Genomic DNA, 16,820 nt, shown 5'->3' with positions numbered 1-16,820 from the left:
TCTAAGCAAGAGGAGTCACTACAGTCCCTGGTTCGAATCCAGGCTGTATCACATCCAGCTTTGATTGGGAGTCCGGGTGTGGCCGGGGGTAGGCCGTCGTTGTAAATAAGAATTTGTTCTTAACTGATTTGCCCAGTTCCATATAATACATTTAAAAGTGAGTTTGTAAACAATGTAATCGATAACAAAACATTGTGTGGTCTCAACACATGGGTAGAACTGCCACTGCACAAGGTCAGTCCCTTGTATCTGTAGCTCTGCCTATGAATTTGAAAGGGGTGCTTTCCCCAGCCAAATCAGTGGTGGGATGTCAGCGTTGTTATTGGTCGAACTGAAGATTACCCCGTTAAATCACCCAATAAAAATAATATGTTTTTTATTAAACCGCATCTCGGTGTTTTTGTTACTTGTTGTGTTTGTTTGTTAAACAACATCTCATTGCACAATAGGGGCTGTGAAATCACACACATTCTTTCACACTATATCTACGCACAGACACACTATCACATTCTATCACACTATATCTACACACAGACACTCTATGACACACTATCACACTCTATCACACTCTATCACACACAGACACGCTATCACACTCTATCTACACACAGACACTCTAACACACTCTATCTACACACACAGACACACTAACACACACAGACACTCTAACACACACAGACACACTAACACATACAGACTAACACACTCTATCACACACTATCACACTCTATCTACACACAGACACTCTAACACACACAGACACTCTAACACATTCTATGACACACTATCTACACACACACACACACACACCATTATTCTATTGTTTGTGTATCATTGCATTTTACATTTGTGTGTCTGTTATTGTGTATCAGTGCATGAGTGTTTTGTCACTTGTGGTGTTTTTTGTGTGGATCCCAGAAGGATATTTGCTGCTGCAAAACCTAATGGTGTTTCCCGAATAAACCAATAATACTGGAAAACACTGTAGAAGCCTGGAGGTGACAGCGACCATTTTAGTGACAGCTCTAGACCTCTGAAGGTCATTTGTAGCAGTGAAACAGCATGTGGGGTGTTTGACAAGCCTTGCTTGCAGGAGATTTAATGCATCTCATTGTAAAATAGACTGACTAAATTTACACCACATATCCGCCATCATATTTTATGTTGTTGCTGTTGTAATCTCTCTCAGGAACTCTTTTAGATGAAATATTCAACAGCGCTTTATCTCCAAGACAAATCTCCCTCCACATTGCATTTCCTCTTTGTCTTTTACAACCTCCACTAACAGCTACGCCGTTTGAATGCCTTTCTCTCCGACTGCATGTTATCAGCAAGTCAACTTAACACGGATGTTGTATTCATTATAGTGTACTGCAGAGTGGCAAATTAAAAGACTCACACATCTGAAACCAAAAAAAAAAAAAGAGAATCGAGAAAAGAGGAATATTTTTTTATTTTAATTACATTTTTTACATTGTATTTATTTTTACCTCAACATCATTCTGTTGACAAAACGTAAGTAAAAACATAGTTGTATCTAAATAATGACGATAATACATAAAGGGGTAACTTGCACTATAAAATCAGAATTATATCTTACAATAAAGCCTGCAAGTGAATTATAAATATGGCTAATTTACAACAATGTACAATTTTTTTTATTTATTTTGTTTTTATAAATCAAGTTGAATTAGTTGCAGAACGGTAGAACAGTTTTCATCATCTACTGTATTACAATTACATGGAGAAGGCCTATGGGGAAGCATTTGCGACCACTTGGTAAGCAGATTTAGGTACAGAATCAATCAGGGCTATGTGATTACAAAGACACTGACACTTTTTAAAATAAATCTAATGTATAAAATCTAACTCATAACATATGTAGCCATACCGTGTCCATATAAGGACAGCCACAGCTCAGACCCATTCTTTCAATGCATACTTTATTTGCCAAATATATATATATATATATATATTTTTTTTGGGGGGGGGGGGCTGTGTCTGAAACTACGGAGGGAATGCTGTACAATAGAGTGTTTTGTGAATGAATTGTCATACTTTAGGAAACAAAATGAACGTAGAGTGAAACTCTTCCACACCGTACCGTTTGCACTAGAAAAACGGACTGTGCTTCTGTTCATGTTTCATTGAACTAGTATTGCATGCAATGCCCATAAAGGTAGACTATTGAAGCACTTCACTAGCAAAAAAAATACAGTCTAGAGGACACTCTAATAATTAATCTGCTTCAGACTGGTTTTTTAGTATTGCACACGTTCTAATTCTGTAGTTATGCTTGATTGTCACTCTAAAGGAAATATTTCTGGATAATATTGTATGAAATGAAAATCACTTATCACTCTGAATAGGCTACCACAGAAGCCTTTCCATTGTTAAAGCAGGTTTCGGGATGTTACGTGAAGAAAAGACTACTTTAAGTACGAGATGAAATTGACAGTAACTTTTTGTTTGTTTGTTGTTGCTTTCGCCCCCATTTGAAATAATAGTTGTAAGTAAAACAACAAAAAAGAAGATTGAAAGCTATACTTCCTGCAGTGGCATGTTAGATGATGACGTCATCAAAACATGTCCAGCAATGAGATGAAAGTGGGATGTGATGTCATCAAAACATGGACTGTAGCCGGATGAAAGTGGGATGTGATGTCATCAAAACATGGACTGTAGCCCGGATGACAGTGGGATGTGATGTCATCAAAACATGGACTGTAGCCGGATGACAGTGGAATGTGATGTCATCAAAACATGGGCTGTAGCCCGGATGACAGTGGGATGTGATGTCATCAAAACATGGACTGTAGCCCGGATGACAGTGGGATGTGATGTCATCAAAACGTGGACTGTAGACGGATGACAGTGGGATGTGATGTCATCAAAACATGGACTGTAGAGGGATGACAGTGGGATGTGATGTCATCAAAACATGGACTGTAGAGGGATGACAGTGGGATGTGATGTCATCAAAACATGGGCTGTAGCTCGGATGACAGTAGGATGTGATGTCATCAAAACATGGACTGTAGCCGGATGACAGTGGGATGTGATGTCATCAAAACATGGACTGTAGCCGGATGACAGTGGGATGTGATGTCATCAAAACATGGACTGTAGCCCGGATGACAGTGGGATGTGATGTCATCAAAACATGGGCTGTAGACGGATGACAGTGGGATGTGATGTCATCAAAACATGGACTGTAGCCCAGATGACAGTGGGATGTGATGTCATCAAAACATGGGCTGTAGACGGATGACAGTGGGATGTGATGTCATCAAAACATGGACTGTAGCCCGGATGACAGTGGGATGTGATGTCATCAAAACATGGACTGTAGCCCGGATGCCATTGGGATGTGATGTCATCAAAACATGGACTGTAGCCCGGATGACAGTGGGATGTGATGTCATCAAAACATCGACTGTATCCCGGATGACAGTGGGATGTGATGTCATCAAAACATGGGCTGTAGACGGATGACAGTGGGATGTGATGTCATCAAAACATGGACTGTAGCCCGGATGACAGTGGGATGTGATGTCATCAAAACATGGGCTGTAGACGGATGACAGTGGGATGTGATGTCATCAAAACATGGACTGTAGCCCGGATGACAGTGAGATGTGATGTCATCAAAACATGGGCTGTAGCCCGGATGACAGTGGGATGTGATGTCATCAAAACATGGACTGTAGAGGGATGACAGTGGGATGCGATGTCATCAAAACATGGACTATAGCCCGGATGACAGTGGGATGTGATGTCATCAAAACATGGGCTGTAGACGGATGACAGTGGGATGTGATGTCATTAAAACATGGACTGTAGCCCAGATGACAGTGGGATGTGATATCATCAAAACATGGACTGTAGCCCGGATGACAGTGGGATGTGATGTCATCAAAACATGGACTGTAGAGGGATGACAGTGGGATGCGATGTCATCAAAACATTGACTGTAGCCCGGATGACAGTGGGATGTGATGTCATCAAAACATGGACTGTAGCCCAGATGACAGTGGGATGTGATGTCATCAAAACATGGGCTGTAGACGGATGACAGTGGGATGTGATGTCATCAAAACATGGACTGTAGCCCGGATGACAGTGGGATGTGATGTCATCAAAACATGGACTGTAGCCCGGATGCCATTGGGATGTGATGTCATCAAAACATGGACTGTAGCCCGGATGACAGTGGGATGTGATGTCATCAAAACATCGACTGTATCCCGGATGACAGTGGGATGTGATGTCATCAAAACATGGGCTGTAGACGGATGACAGTGGGATGTGATGTCATCAAAACATGGACTGTAGCCCGGATGACAGTGGGATGTGATGTCATCAAAACATGGGCTGTAGACGGATGACAGTGGGATGTGATGTCATCAAAACATGGACTGTAGCCCAGATGACAGTGGGATGTGATGTCATCAAAACATGGGCTGTAGACGGATGACAGTGGGATGTGATGTCATCAAAACATGGACTGTAGCCCGGATGACAGTGGGATGTGATGTCATCAAAACATGGACTGTAGCCCGGATGCCATTGGGATGTGATGTCATCAAAACATGGACTGTAGCCCGGATGACAGTGGGATGTGATGTCATCAAAACATCGACTGTATCCCGGATGACAGTGGGATGTGATGTCATCAAAACATGGGCTGTAGACGGATGACAGTGGGATGTGATGTCATCAAAACATGGACTGTAGCCCGGATGACAGTGGGATGTGATGTCATCAAAACATGGGCTGTAGACGGATGACAGTGGGATGTGATGTCATCAAAACATGGACTGTAGCCCGGATGACAGTGAGATGTGATGTCATCAAAACATGGGCTGTAGCCCGGATGACAGTGGGATGTGATGTCATCAAAACATGGACTGTAGAGGGATGACAGTGGGATGCGATGTCATCAAAACATGGACTATAGCCCGGATGACAGTGGGATGTGATGTCATCAAAACATGGGCTGTAGACGGATGACAGTGGGATGTGATGTCATTAAAACATGGACTGTAGCCCAGATGACAGTGGGATGTGATATCATCAAAACATGGACTGTAGCCCGGATGACAGTGGGATGTGATGTCATCAAAACATGGACTGTAGAGGGATGACAGTGGGATGCGATGTCATCAAAACATGGACTGTAGCCCGGATGACAGTGGGATGTGATGTCATCAAAACATGGACTGTAGCCCGGATGACAGTGGGATGTGATGTCATCAAAACATGGACTGTAGCCCGGATGACAGTGGGATGTGATGTCATCAAAACATGGGCTGTAGACGGATGACAGTGGGATGTGATGTCATCAAAACATGGACTGTAGAGGGATGACAGTGGGATGTGATGTCATTAAAACATGGACTGTAGAGGGATGACAGTGGGATGTGGGTGTGCCTGCAGCATGGAGGGGAACATGGCTGGACGGGGCATGGCGTGGAATGTCACCGCCATTGGGTGGTGGTGTAAACTGGGCGGGGCCATTACCGATAGTTGCGGTGGTGAGGTCACAAAGGGAGGTGGGTAGGGGCCAGAGGGACACATTTCTGCCCCAATAGGCAGGCTGCTGACTGGGACAGGCAGAACATGGGGTAAGAGAGTTGGTTGGGGGTGAGCAGGGAGGAAGGCTGCACGGTGGTGATGTTGGTGATGGAGAATGGTGTGTCGGATAGTGATGGACCTGGTTGGCATGGGGGACATGGGCGACATGGGGGATGGAGACAGGTGGACGGGGTGGAGCATGGGAGGACAGGAGGTGGACACCGCGACAGGAGATCCAGACAGAACTTGCTTCATCTTTCCAGGGAACATCTGATGTTGCTGATGGTGGTGGAGGACGTGCCTGTGGGTCTGGATCTGAACGAGACAGTGGTGTTTCTCCATGCCGTCAGACAGGTGATGCTGATGGAAACATGGCGGTCGGTGATTGTGGTAGGGGCTAGCTGTAACGTTAGTACTGCCAGGTCTCAGGCTCTCCATGAACCCTCTCTCGTCCTGAACCCTAACCCCAGGATGAAACCTCTGAATCTGGGTATGCTGGGGGCTGTGGCACTCCTGGTGGGTGGGGTGGCTCTGGGGACTGTGCTGACATGACTTGTCCAGACTCGTTTTCTGTATGTGAAACATCTGTGGGATGTACGGGGGGATGATCTCTCTCACACCCAGTGGACTGACCTGGGCAGTCACTGCCACCGATTTCCTTGTTATACAATCTTGTCCTAAGTTACCCATTCCTATATGATGTACCATGATCGGGAGAGAAACAGTGGAAGAGTTTGGGAGGCAAACAGTATTGTTTTTGTATTCATTAGTAATACCAATTATTTCTGGGGGATTTGGGGGATCTGTTACAGGTCCAGTTTGAGAGGGAGAGAAGGAACATTCTTCATTCATGCTGGGAACATTGTTCTGAATCTGGAGCCGAGGAGAGCCTCCCATTGACTTACTGTCGTGCTCTACAGCTGGCTGACTCAAGGCACTACAGCTGGCAAGTTGACCTTTAACCTCAAGATATTCCACAGCTGTATTCACTAGATTCTCACTCTGGACGTTCAGCTCACATCTGTCAACAGACAGTACATCCAGAGGAGGTTCTGCCATGTGAACATTGTGACCTACAGGAGGGTCTGAGATGTGATCATTGTGACCTACAGGAGGATCTGAGATGAGAACATTGTGACCAACAGGAGGGTCTGAGATGTGATCATTGTGACCTACAGGAGAGTCTGAGATGAGAACATTGTGACCTACAGGAGGGTCTGAGATGAGAACATTGTGACCTACAGGAGGGTCTGAGATGTGAGGATTATAACTGGACCCTCTCTGTCTCTTCCTCTGTCTCCCCTCCCCACCACAAGAAACACAGCAAGACCAAGCAGACCCCTCCTCACCCATTGAACCATCTGGCCAATTGGACTCTTCCACAGTTGACTGACACTGGGTACATAGGACTGGCCCGCTGGGCTCTACCATTACAGCTGGCTGACACTGAGTGCATGGACCCTGGAGGTCAAGGCCCTGCTCCTTATCAGCCAGAGACATTGATGCTGTCCTTTTCCGTTTCAGGGCCCTGCTCTCACACAAGTCTTCACCAAGCCTCTCGGGTGAAAGGGCCATTCTTAGTTTTTGGGTAACGGTGACTAAGCTCTCTGGTGCCATGACTGTCATCACTCTGCTTGGGTTTTGTCTAACAACCCCAGGAGGTTTCTCAGGGCAAGGGGTGTCGTTGTGACTCTGGGAGCTCTTTGAGCCATGCCCTGCAGTGTTTCTCTGTTCTGTTGATGGATGGACTGGGTCTCTCCTGACGCTCTTCCCAAACACCTTTTCATCCGAGAGGCTGAGGCTGCCCGCTGAGCCGTTTACTCTGCCTGCTGTTTCCTGTCTTCTTCTCTCTTCCTTCCTCTCCACAACCCGCTCCCTCTCCACCACACGCTTCCTCTCCCTCTCCCTCTCCCTCTCTCTCTCCCGCTCCCTCTCTCTCTCCGTCTCCCTCTCCCTCTCTCTCTCCGTCTCCCTCTCCCTCTCTCTCTCCCTCTCCCTCTCTCTCTCCGTCTCCCTGTCCTCCGCGGCAAAGGGAGCAGCGCAGCCGCTGTCCTCAGCCGATTGCTTTGACTTCTCTAATGGCTGCACTTGCTGTGAAGTGGGGACTCTAAATTGGCTATCAAGTCCTTCCCAACACTCAGACCGTCTCTGAAATTTGTTGCTTTTCTCTGTATTGCTCTCCAACCCTCCGTCTGTCTCCCTCTCTCTGTGGTGCTCCTCTTCTTCCTCACTGCCTCCTCTCATCCCCCTCCTCCTCCTCCTCCTCCTCCCCTTCTTCTTGTGGCTCCTATAATGGCGCCTGTCTCTGGATTTCCATTTCTCGCCACCTGCTGCTCTTTTCTCAGATTGAGTCCTACCTTTTGAGTGCCTACTATATCCACCACTGCCGTGTCTCTTAAGTCGCAAGCTGTAACTTTCTGTGTCTGTGTCACTCGTGTGGTGCTCACATATGAGACAATCCTTCCTCTCCACTGCCTCCCTGCCGTCTCTGATAGGGCTCTGATGGTTTGGGCCAGAGCAGGCCTTGTTGTTGTGCTTGTTGTCAACATCTGTTGGTTCCTCAGCGCAGACAGAGGTTGAGCTGATACACAAAGCCACAGATAAATTACTCTGACTGTCACCAACACTAACCTTCGCCCTGCTCTGCCATTGCTGTGAGGCCCTAAAGTCAAAATGGAGGGGGTTGCAGCTGTAGGAGAGACAGGGCTCTGTCCTGGTGAAGGTCAACATCTCTGTAGGCCACTGGAGAACAGTGTTTCCATCTCTGCTGAGCACAGAGAAGAAGGGCTGGCTGGGCTTGGTGAAAGACAGGGTCTTCACCACCACCGTAATGTCTTCTCCTTTCTGTTCCTCTCTCACAGTCCCAGGACACTGAGAGGATTGAGAGGAGGAGCCGTTCTCAGGGAGACCATCAGAACCGGAGACGACCTCAGAAGAGAAACTGCTAATGGAGGAGTCCTCTTCCCCACAGACACTCTCCTCTATTTTATGATCTTGCTGGAGTTTGCTTGTTTCCGGCTCGGCCTCTGTTGTGCTGTTTCTCTGTGTTTCCTCAGAGTTCGGTCTATCTAGTACTGTGTCTGGGTTGCCTGGGAATGCAGGTAATTGGGAGACGGAGGACACATAAGGTCTGGCCATATCCTCAGAGTTAACTAGCACAGAACACAAATGCGAGCACTGTGGTGGCATCGGGATGTCAGACCTGGCTAGTGCATCTGATGACCTCTGGCTCCACTCACTAAAATGAACACTGTTTGGGCTGAGATCACCAGGCTGAGTGTCAATAGCCTCCACAGTCCCATGACCCAGTCCCTTTTCCTCTGCATTAGGAGAGTCCAGAATGTTCAACTCAACAAGGGGCATTCTGAGCTTCTGTCTTCTGACGCATTCTTTGGAACCCTCCTCTGTGTTGTCACAGAATACGGCGGCCGAAGATTTCAGCTTCATGGATGCTTTCTTTGGGAAGGAGAATGAGAATGCTATTTTGTGCCTGTTGTAAGTCTGTTTCTTGGCCTTTCCCGTGTAAGGCCAGTATAGTGTTTTCTGGGTCTTGCTGTTGGTGGCCAGGCCAGTGCCGGTGCTGGTGTGGTTGTGGGTTCCTGTCTCCTGAACTGTGGAGTTGTTGGACTCCTCTGAAGGTCCATCGGTACAGCTGTCTCTGAAACTGCCCTCCACTGCCACCGTAGTGGACTTGAACTTGGGGCCACTGCCTGGAGCGCTGAAATATAGAAAAATAACATTTTGAATGAATATTTCGCAAGTCCATATTCATTTGTGCATGGGACTCAATTGTTATGGGCCGTTTCACTTAATGATATCAATGCTCATGATTCATGTATCTCAAGCAAGGTCTCATCCCTAGACATCTGAATTTCCCCATTACATCAAAACGATATACAGTGTATAAAAAGATATGCATACACAGTGGGCAAATCTGGTTGAAATTACTTCATTACAATCAGTTTAAAATCAGAACTGGTATTTCAAATTTTATGACTACAATGTCAGAAAGACTCAGGATCCTCCTATACATTATCTGTGACAGATCACACTTCAACCAATAATCTGTGATGAATCATATCCTGGAATGTTCTGGGACATACAGTATGTACCCACCAATGGACCTCTCTGCGTTGTTCGGCAAGCTCATGTATCCTCCGGAGTGCTCTCTCCTGTTTCCGCGCATCCTTCCTGGTCTTAGAGGCCACGTTCCGGGCAAACTCTCTCTGCTTCAGCTCCTTCAGCCTCTGTGGAAGTCAGAACAGATCGTGAATATGGCGTACCTAACGGCACCCTATCCCCTCTATAGTGGAATCGTTTTAGCCAGGGCCAGGTAGTGCACTGTATCACAAAGGCTTACATAAATTGGCCTGTTAATATCTCACCAAACAATCTACATCCAATCTAGCACTATAGAAGGGGGCGTCTAAAAGGATGCATCCTATCTGAAATATCTCTACGTGTCGAGAGGATCAAAAGTTTCAAGTTCAACTGACAACCTGAAATGTCACCTAAAACCCTCACAAACGTTCACAGATGCACAATTGAGAGCATCCTGTGGTGCTGTATAATCGCCGGGTACGTCAGCCCAACGCATCACCGGGGGGCACATTGCCTGCCCTCCAGGACATCTACAGCACCCAGTGTCACAGGACAGCCAAGAAAATCATCAAGGACCTCAGCCACTCGAGTCATGGCTGGTTCACCCCGCTACCACCCAGATGGCAGAGACCATACAGGTGCATCAAAGCTGAGACTGAGAGACTGATAATCAGCTTCTATCTACAGGCCATCTGTCTGTTAAACAGTCATCACGAGCCAGCCTCCACCCAGCACCCTGTCCTGAACTTAGCCACTTAGTCATGTCTCTGATAATTGCAGCCCAAATAAATGCTTCACAGAGTTCAAGTAACAGACCCATCTCAACATCAACTGTTCAGAAGAGACTACGTGAATCAGGTCTTCATCGTCAAATTGCTGCAAAGAAACCTCTACTAAAGGACACCAATAAGAAGGAGAGACATGCTTGTGCCAGGAAACACAAGCAATGGACATTAGACTGGAAGCAATGGACATTAGACAGGTGGAAATCTGTCCTTTGGTCTGATGAGTCCAAGTTTGAGATTTTTGTTTCCAACCACGGTGTAGGTGAAAGGATGCATGTGTGGTTCCCACTGTGAAGCATGGAGGAGGAGGTGTGGTGGTGTGGGGTTGCTTTGCTGGTGACACTGTCAGCAATTTATTTTTTTAATTCAAGGCACAATTAACCAGCATGGTTACCACAGCATTCTGCAGCGATACACCATCCCATATAGTTTGCGCTTAGTGGGAGTTTCATTTGTTTTTCCAACAGGACAATGATCCAACACACCTCCAGGCTGTGTAAGGGCTACTTGACCAATAAGGAGAGTGATGGAGTGCTGCATCAGATGACCTGGCCTCCACAATCACCTGACCTCAAACCAATTGAGATGGTTTTTGATGAGTTGGACTGCAGAGTGAAGGAAAAGAAGCCAACACGTACTGCTTGTGTGGGAACTCCTTCAAGATTGTTAGAAAATTGATCCAGGTGAAGATGGTTGAGAGAATGCCAAGAGTTTGCAAAGCTGTCATCAAGGCAAAGGGTGGCTACTTTGAAGAATATAAAATATAAAATATAATTTGATTTGTTTAACACTTTTTTTCTTACTACTACCTGATTCCATATGTGTTATTTCATAGTTTTGATGTCTTCACTATTATTCTACAAACTAAAGAAATACCCTTGAATGAGTAGGTGTGTCCAAACGTTTGACTGGTACTTTCTATGCTGTATTCTAGTCATGGCCCCTCCTATAGAATTCATTAAAGAATTCTGGATTACTAGTATAGTATAATGTGTTTTCATTGCAAGGTTCACCCCGCTACCATCCTATTGATGTAGCTAAAAACACAAGCATTTTGCTGCACCTGCGATAACATCTGCAAATCTGTGGACATAAGCCAATAAACTATGAGTAAATCGCTAAATCTGTGTACACAAACCAATAAACTATGAGTAAATCTCTAAATCTGTGTACACAAACCAATAAACTATGAGTAAATCGCTAAATCTGTGTACACAAACCAATAAACTATGAGTAAATCTCTAAATCTGTGTACACAAACCAATAAACTATGAGTAAATCTCTAAATCTGTGTACACAAACCAATAAACTATGAGTAAATCTCTAAATCTGTGTAGGGACACTAATTTGTGACTCCTCTCCGTAGCGTCTAAGTGACAAAGCAGCTTGAATAATAATCCCTCAGACAGAGAGGCTTCTTTCTCATTTAACATTCTAGTCAGTTAGCAGACGCTCTTATCCAGAGCACGTTTGGTTTTCATACTCCTCAACTCTACAACCCAAAGTGTTTTTAACAGACTGTATGTATAGCTATCTTGGTATGTCATGCATTCAACAATATAATGCACTAGTAGCACAGATTATTAAAGGTGTTAAACTTCATCAAAAATATATTTTTTGCACAAATGAAAAACGGCTTTAGATTAATGCAGCTCCATGAAATAGTTTTCAGATTAATTTCTTAGATTAAACTCTGATTTTAATTTTAATTTCGCTTCCCCGTCTACAGGGATTTGCGTTTCTGAGGGCCGGGCGGGGGAGAAATGGGAAAACAACATTTTCCTATAGTTAATCTCACAGTGGGTTGATTAAAAATCAATGAAAGTGGATAGTTCCTTATTGGAAATTATAACTATTGAATAGATTTATCCACAAACAAACGAACAAACACTGTATATTTTAGTAGGCTAGCAAATGATTAAATGTTACTTAAACATTGCATTCCTTAAGTAGTAAACCATCCAGGAACTCTACAATACCATTACCAATACCAATACCATATCTACAATAGGAGAAAAAAATCAGACCCCTTGACTATTTCAACATTTTTCTACATTACAGCCTTATTCTAAATTGGATTACACCGTTTTCCCCACTCATGAATCTATACACAATACCTTATATTGACAAAGCAAAAACAGCTTTGAGATTTCTTTAACTACTTTATTAGAAATAAAAATCTGAAATAATATCAATATTTTGTTGAAGAACCTTTGGCAGCGATTACATTATCAAGTCTTCTTGGATATGACGCTACAAGCCTGGCGCACCTGTATGTAGGGAGTTTCTCCCAGTCTTCTCTGCAGATCCTCTCAACAGCAAGGCTCTCCAGAGGGTGGTGCGGTATGCGCAACACATCACCGGGGGCAAACTACATGCCCTCCAGGACACCTACACCACCCGATTTCACAGGAAGGCCAAAAAGATCATCAAGGACAACAAGGACAACAACCACCCGAGCCACTGCCTGTTCACCCCACTATCATCCAGAAGGCGAGGTCAGTATAGGTGCATCAAAGCGGGGACAGAGAGACTGAAAAACAGCTTCTATCTCAAGGCCATCAGACTGTTAAACAGCCATCACTAACACAGAGAGGCTGCTGCCAACACACAGACTCAAATCATTGGCCACTTTCATAAATTGATCACTAGTCACTTAAAATAATACCACTTTAATAATGTTCACATACATACATTACTCATCTCATATGTATATACTGTATTTTATACCATCTATTGCATCTTGCCTATTCCGCTCGGTCATCGTTCATCACCCCCCAAAAAAACACATTTCATTGGTCACATCGTTAGCAGATGTTAATGCGAGTGTAGCGAAATGCTTGTGCTTCTAGTTCCGACAGTGCAGTAATAGTAATATAATATAACACTTCTACAACAACTACCTAATACACATACATCTAAGTAAAGGGATGGAATACGAATATTTATATATAAATATATGGATGAGAGTTGAACGAGCGCTATTGGCAAGATGCAAAGGATGGCATAGAATGCAGTATATACATTTAAAAAATAAATAAATTATTTCACCTTTAAGGGATAATAATTTTATTTATTTTATTTCACCTTTATTTAACCAGGTAGGCAAGTTGAGAACAAGTTCTCATTTTCAAGCAGTTCGACACATACAACAAGACAGAGTTACACATGGAGTAAAACAAACATACAGTCAATAATACAGTAGAAAAATAAGTCAAATCAAATCAAAAAATCAAATCAAATTTTATTTGTCACATACACATGGTTAGCAGATGTTAATGCGAGTGTACAGAAATGCTTGTGCTTCTAGTTCCGACAATGCAGTAATAACCAACGAGTAATCTAACTAACAATTCCAAAACTACTACCTTATACACACAGGTGTAAAGGGATAAAGAATATGTACATAAAGATATATGAATGAGTGATGGAACAGAACGGCATAGGCAAGATGCAGTAGATGGTATCGAGTACAGTATATACATATGAGATGAGTATGTAAACAAAGTGGCATAGTTTAAAGTGGCTAGTGATAAATGTTTTACATAAAGATGCAGTAGATTATATAGAGTACAGTATATACGTAGACATATGAGATGAATAATGTAGGGTATGTAAACATTATATTAAGTAGCATTGTTTAAAGTGGCTAGTGATATATTTTACATCAATTCCCATTATTAAAGTGACTGAAGTTGAGTCAGTGTGTTGGCAGCAGCCACTCAATGTTAGTGGTGGCTGTTTAACAGTCTGATGGCCTTGAGATAGAAGCTGTTTTTCAGTCTCTCGGTCCCAGCTTTGATGCACCTGTACTGACCTCGCATTCTGGATGATAGCGGGTGAACAGGCAGTGGCTCGGGTGGTTGTTGTCCTTGATGATCTTTATGGCCTTCCTGTGACATCGGGTGGTGTAGGTGTCCTGGAGGGTGTCCTGGAGGGCAGGTAGTTCGCCCCCGGTTATGCGTTGTGCGGACCTCACTACCCTCTGGAGAGCCTTACGGTTGTGGGCGGAGCAGTTGCCGCACCAGGCGGTGATACAGCCCGACAGGATGCTCTCGATTGTGCATCTGTAGAAGTTTGTGAGTGCTTTTGGTGACAAGCCAAATTTCTTCAGCCTCCTGAGGTTGAAGAGGCGCTGTTGCGCCTTCTTCACAATGCTGTCTGTGTGGGTGGACCAATTCAGTTTGTCTGTGATGTTTACGCCGAGGAACTTAAAACTTACTACCCTCTCCACTGCTGTTCCATCAATGTGGATAGGGGGTGTTCCCTCTGCTGTTTCCTGAAGTCCACAATCATCTCCTTAGTTTTGTTGACGTTGAGTGTGAGGTTATTTTCCTGACACCACACTCCGAGGGCCCTCACCTCCTCCCTGTAGGCCGTCTCGTCGTTGTTGGTAATCAAGCCTACCACTGTTGTGTCGTCCGCAAACTTGATGATTGAGTTGGAGGCGTGCGTTGCCACGCAGTCGTGGGTGAACAGGGAGTACAGTAGAGGGCTCAGAACGCACCCTTGTGGGGCCCCAGTGTTGAGGATCAGTGGGGTGGAGATGTTGTTACCTACCCTCACCACCTGGGGGCGGCCCGTCAGGAAGTCCAGTACCCTGTTGCACAGGGCGGGGTCGAGACCCAGGGTCTCGAGCTTGATGACGAGTTTGGAGGGTACTATGGCGTTAAATGCTGAGCTGTAGTCGATGAACAGCATTCTCACATAGGTATTCCTCTTGTCCAGATGGGTTAGGGCAGTGTGCAGTGTGGTTGAGATTGCATCGTCTGTGGACCTATTTGGGCGGTAAGCAAATTGGAGTGGGTCTAGGGTGTCAGGTAGGATGGAGGTGATGTGGTCCTTGACTAGTCTCTCAAAGCACTTCATGATGACGGAAGTGAGTGCTACGGGGCGGTAGTCATTTAGCTCAGTTACCTTAGCTTTCTTGGCCCTCTTGAAGCATGTGGGAACAGCAGACTGGGATAGGGATTGATTGAATATGTCCGTAAACACACCAGCCAGCTGGTCTGCGCATGCTCTGATTGCGCGGCTGGGGATGCCGTCTGGGCCTGCAGCCTTGCGAGGGTTAACACGTTTAAATGTTTTACTCACCTCGGCTGCAGTGAAGGAGAGTCCACATGTTTTGGTTGCGAGCCGTGTCAGTGGCACTGTATTGTCCTCAAAGCGGGCAAAAAAGTTATTTAGTCTGCCTTGGAGCAAGGCATCCTGGTCCGTGACTGGGCTGGTTTTCTTTTTGTAATCCGTGATTGACTGTAGACCCTGCCACATACGTCTTGTGTCTGAGCCGTTGAATTGCGATTCTACTTTGTCTCTATATTGACGCTTAGCTTGTTTGATTGCTTTGCTGAGGGAATAGCTACAATGTTTGTATTCGGTCAGGTTTCCGGTCACCTTGCCCTGATTAAAAGCAGTGGTTTGCGCTTTCAGTTTCACGCGAATGCTGCCATCAATCCACGGTTTCTGGTTTGGGAATGTTTTAATCGTTGCTATGGGAACGACATCTTCAATGCACGTTCTAATGAACTCGCTCACCGAATCAGCGTATTCATCAATGTTGTTGTCTGACGCAATACGAAACATATCCCAGTCCACGTGATGGAAGCAGTCTTGGAGTGTGGAATCAGATTGGTCGGACCAGCGTTGAACAGACCTCAGCGCGGGAGCTTCTTGTTTTAGTTTCTGTTTGTAGGCAGGGAGCAACAAAATGGAGTTGTGGTCAGCTTTTCCGAAAGGAGAGCAGGTGAGGGCCTTATATGCGTCGCGGAAGTTAGAATAGCAATGATCCAAGGTTTTGCCAGCCCTGGTTACGCAATCGATATGCTGATACAATTTAGGGAGTCTTGTTTTCAGATTAGCCTTGTTAAAATCCCCAGCTACAATGAATGCAGCCTCAGGATATGTGGATTCCAGTTTGCAAAGAGTCAAATAAAGTTTGTTCAGAGCCATCGACGTGTCTGCTTGGGGAGGAAAATATACGGCTGTGATTATAATCGAAGAGAATTCCCTTGGTAGAAAATGCGATCGACATTTGATTGTGAGGAATTCTAAATCAGGTGAACAGAAGGACTTGAGTTCCTGTATGATGTTGTGACCACACCACGTCTCGTTAACCATAAAGCATACCCCCTCTTCTCACCAGAAAGATGTTTGTTTCTGTCGGCGCGATGCGTGGAGAAACCAGCTGGCTGCACCGACTCCGATAGCGTCTCTCCAGTGAGCCATTGTCTATATACAATGTGAGCAAATAAGGTGAGATAAGGGAGGCAAAAAAAAAGGCCATGGTGGTGAAGTAAATACAATATAGCAAGTAAAACACTGGATTGGTAGGTTTGTGCAGTGGAAGACTGTGCAAGG

The 16,820-nt window shown here is 45.0% G+C and overlaps 1 protein-coding gene across 1 annotated transcript in view; it reads right to left on the bottom strand.

Moving 5' to 3' along the window:
* Positions 1-3,683: 3,683 nt before the first annotated feature.
* LOC110502188 (uncharacterized) overlaps positions 3,684-16,820 on the bottom strand; it is a 146,226-nt gene continuing 133,089 nt past the window's right edge. Inside the window, exons 3-4 of the mRNA XM_021580043.3 lie at positions 9,694-9,824; positions 3,684-9,295 (exon numbers count right to left, since the gene is read on the bottom strand). Coding sequence (XP_021435718.3) covers positions 5,389-9,295; positions 9,694-9,824 — 4,038 coding nt within the window. The 3' untranslated portion in view covers positions 3,684-5,388. The remainder of the gene's footprint in view (positions 9,296-9,693; positions 9,825-16,820) is intronic.

This window comes from Oncorhynchus mykiss, chromosome 22 (assembly GCF_057628025.1).
Source record: "Oncorhynchus mykiss isolate SJ-2025 chromosome 22, ASM5762802v1, whole genome shotgun sequence".
In the NCBI taxonomy this organism is placed as follows: domain Eukaryota; kingdom Metazoa; phylum Chordata; class Actinopteri; order Salmoniformes; family Salmonidae; genus Oncorhynchus; species Oncorhynchus mykiss.
Note: the sequence above shows the minus strand (reverse complement) of the source record. Positions and strands in the feature narration are given on the sequence as shown.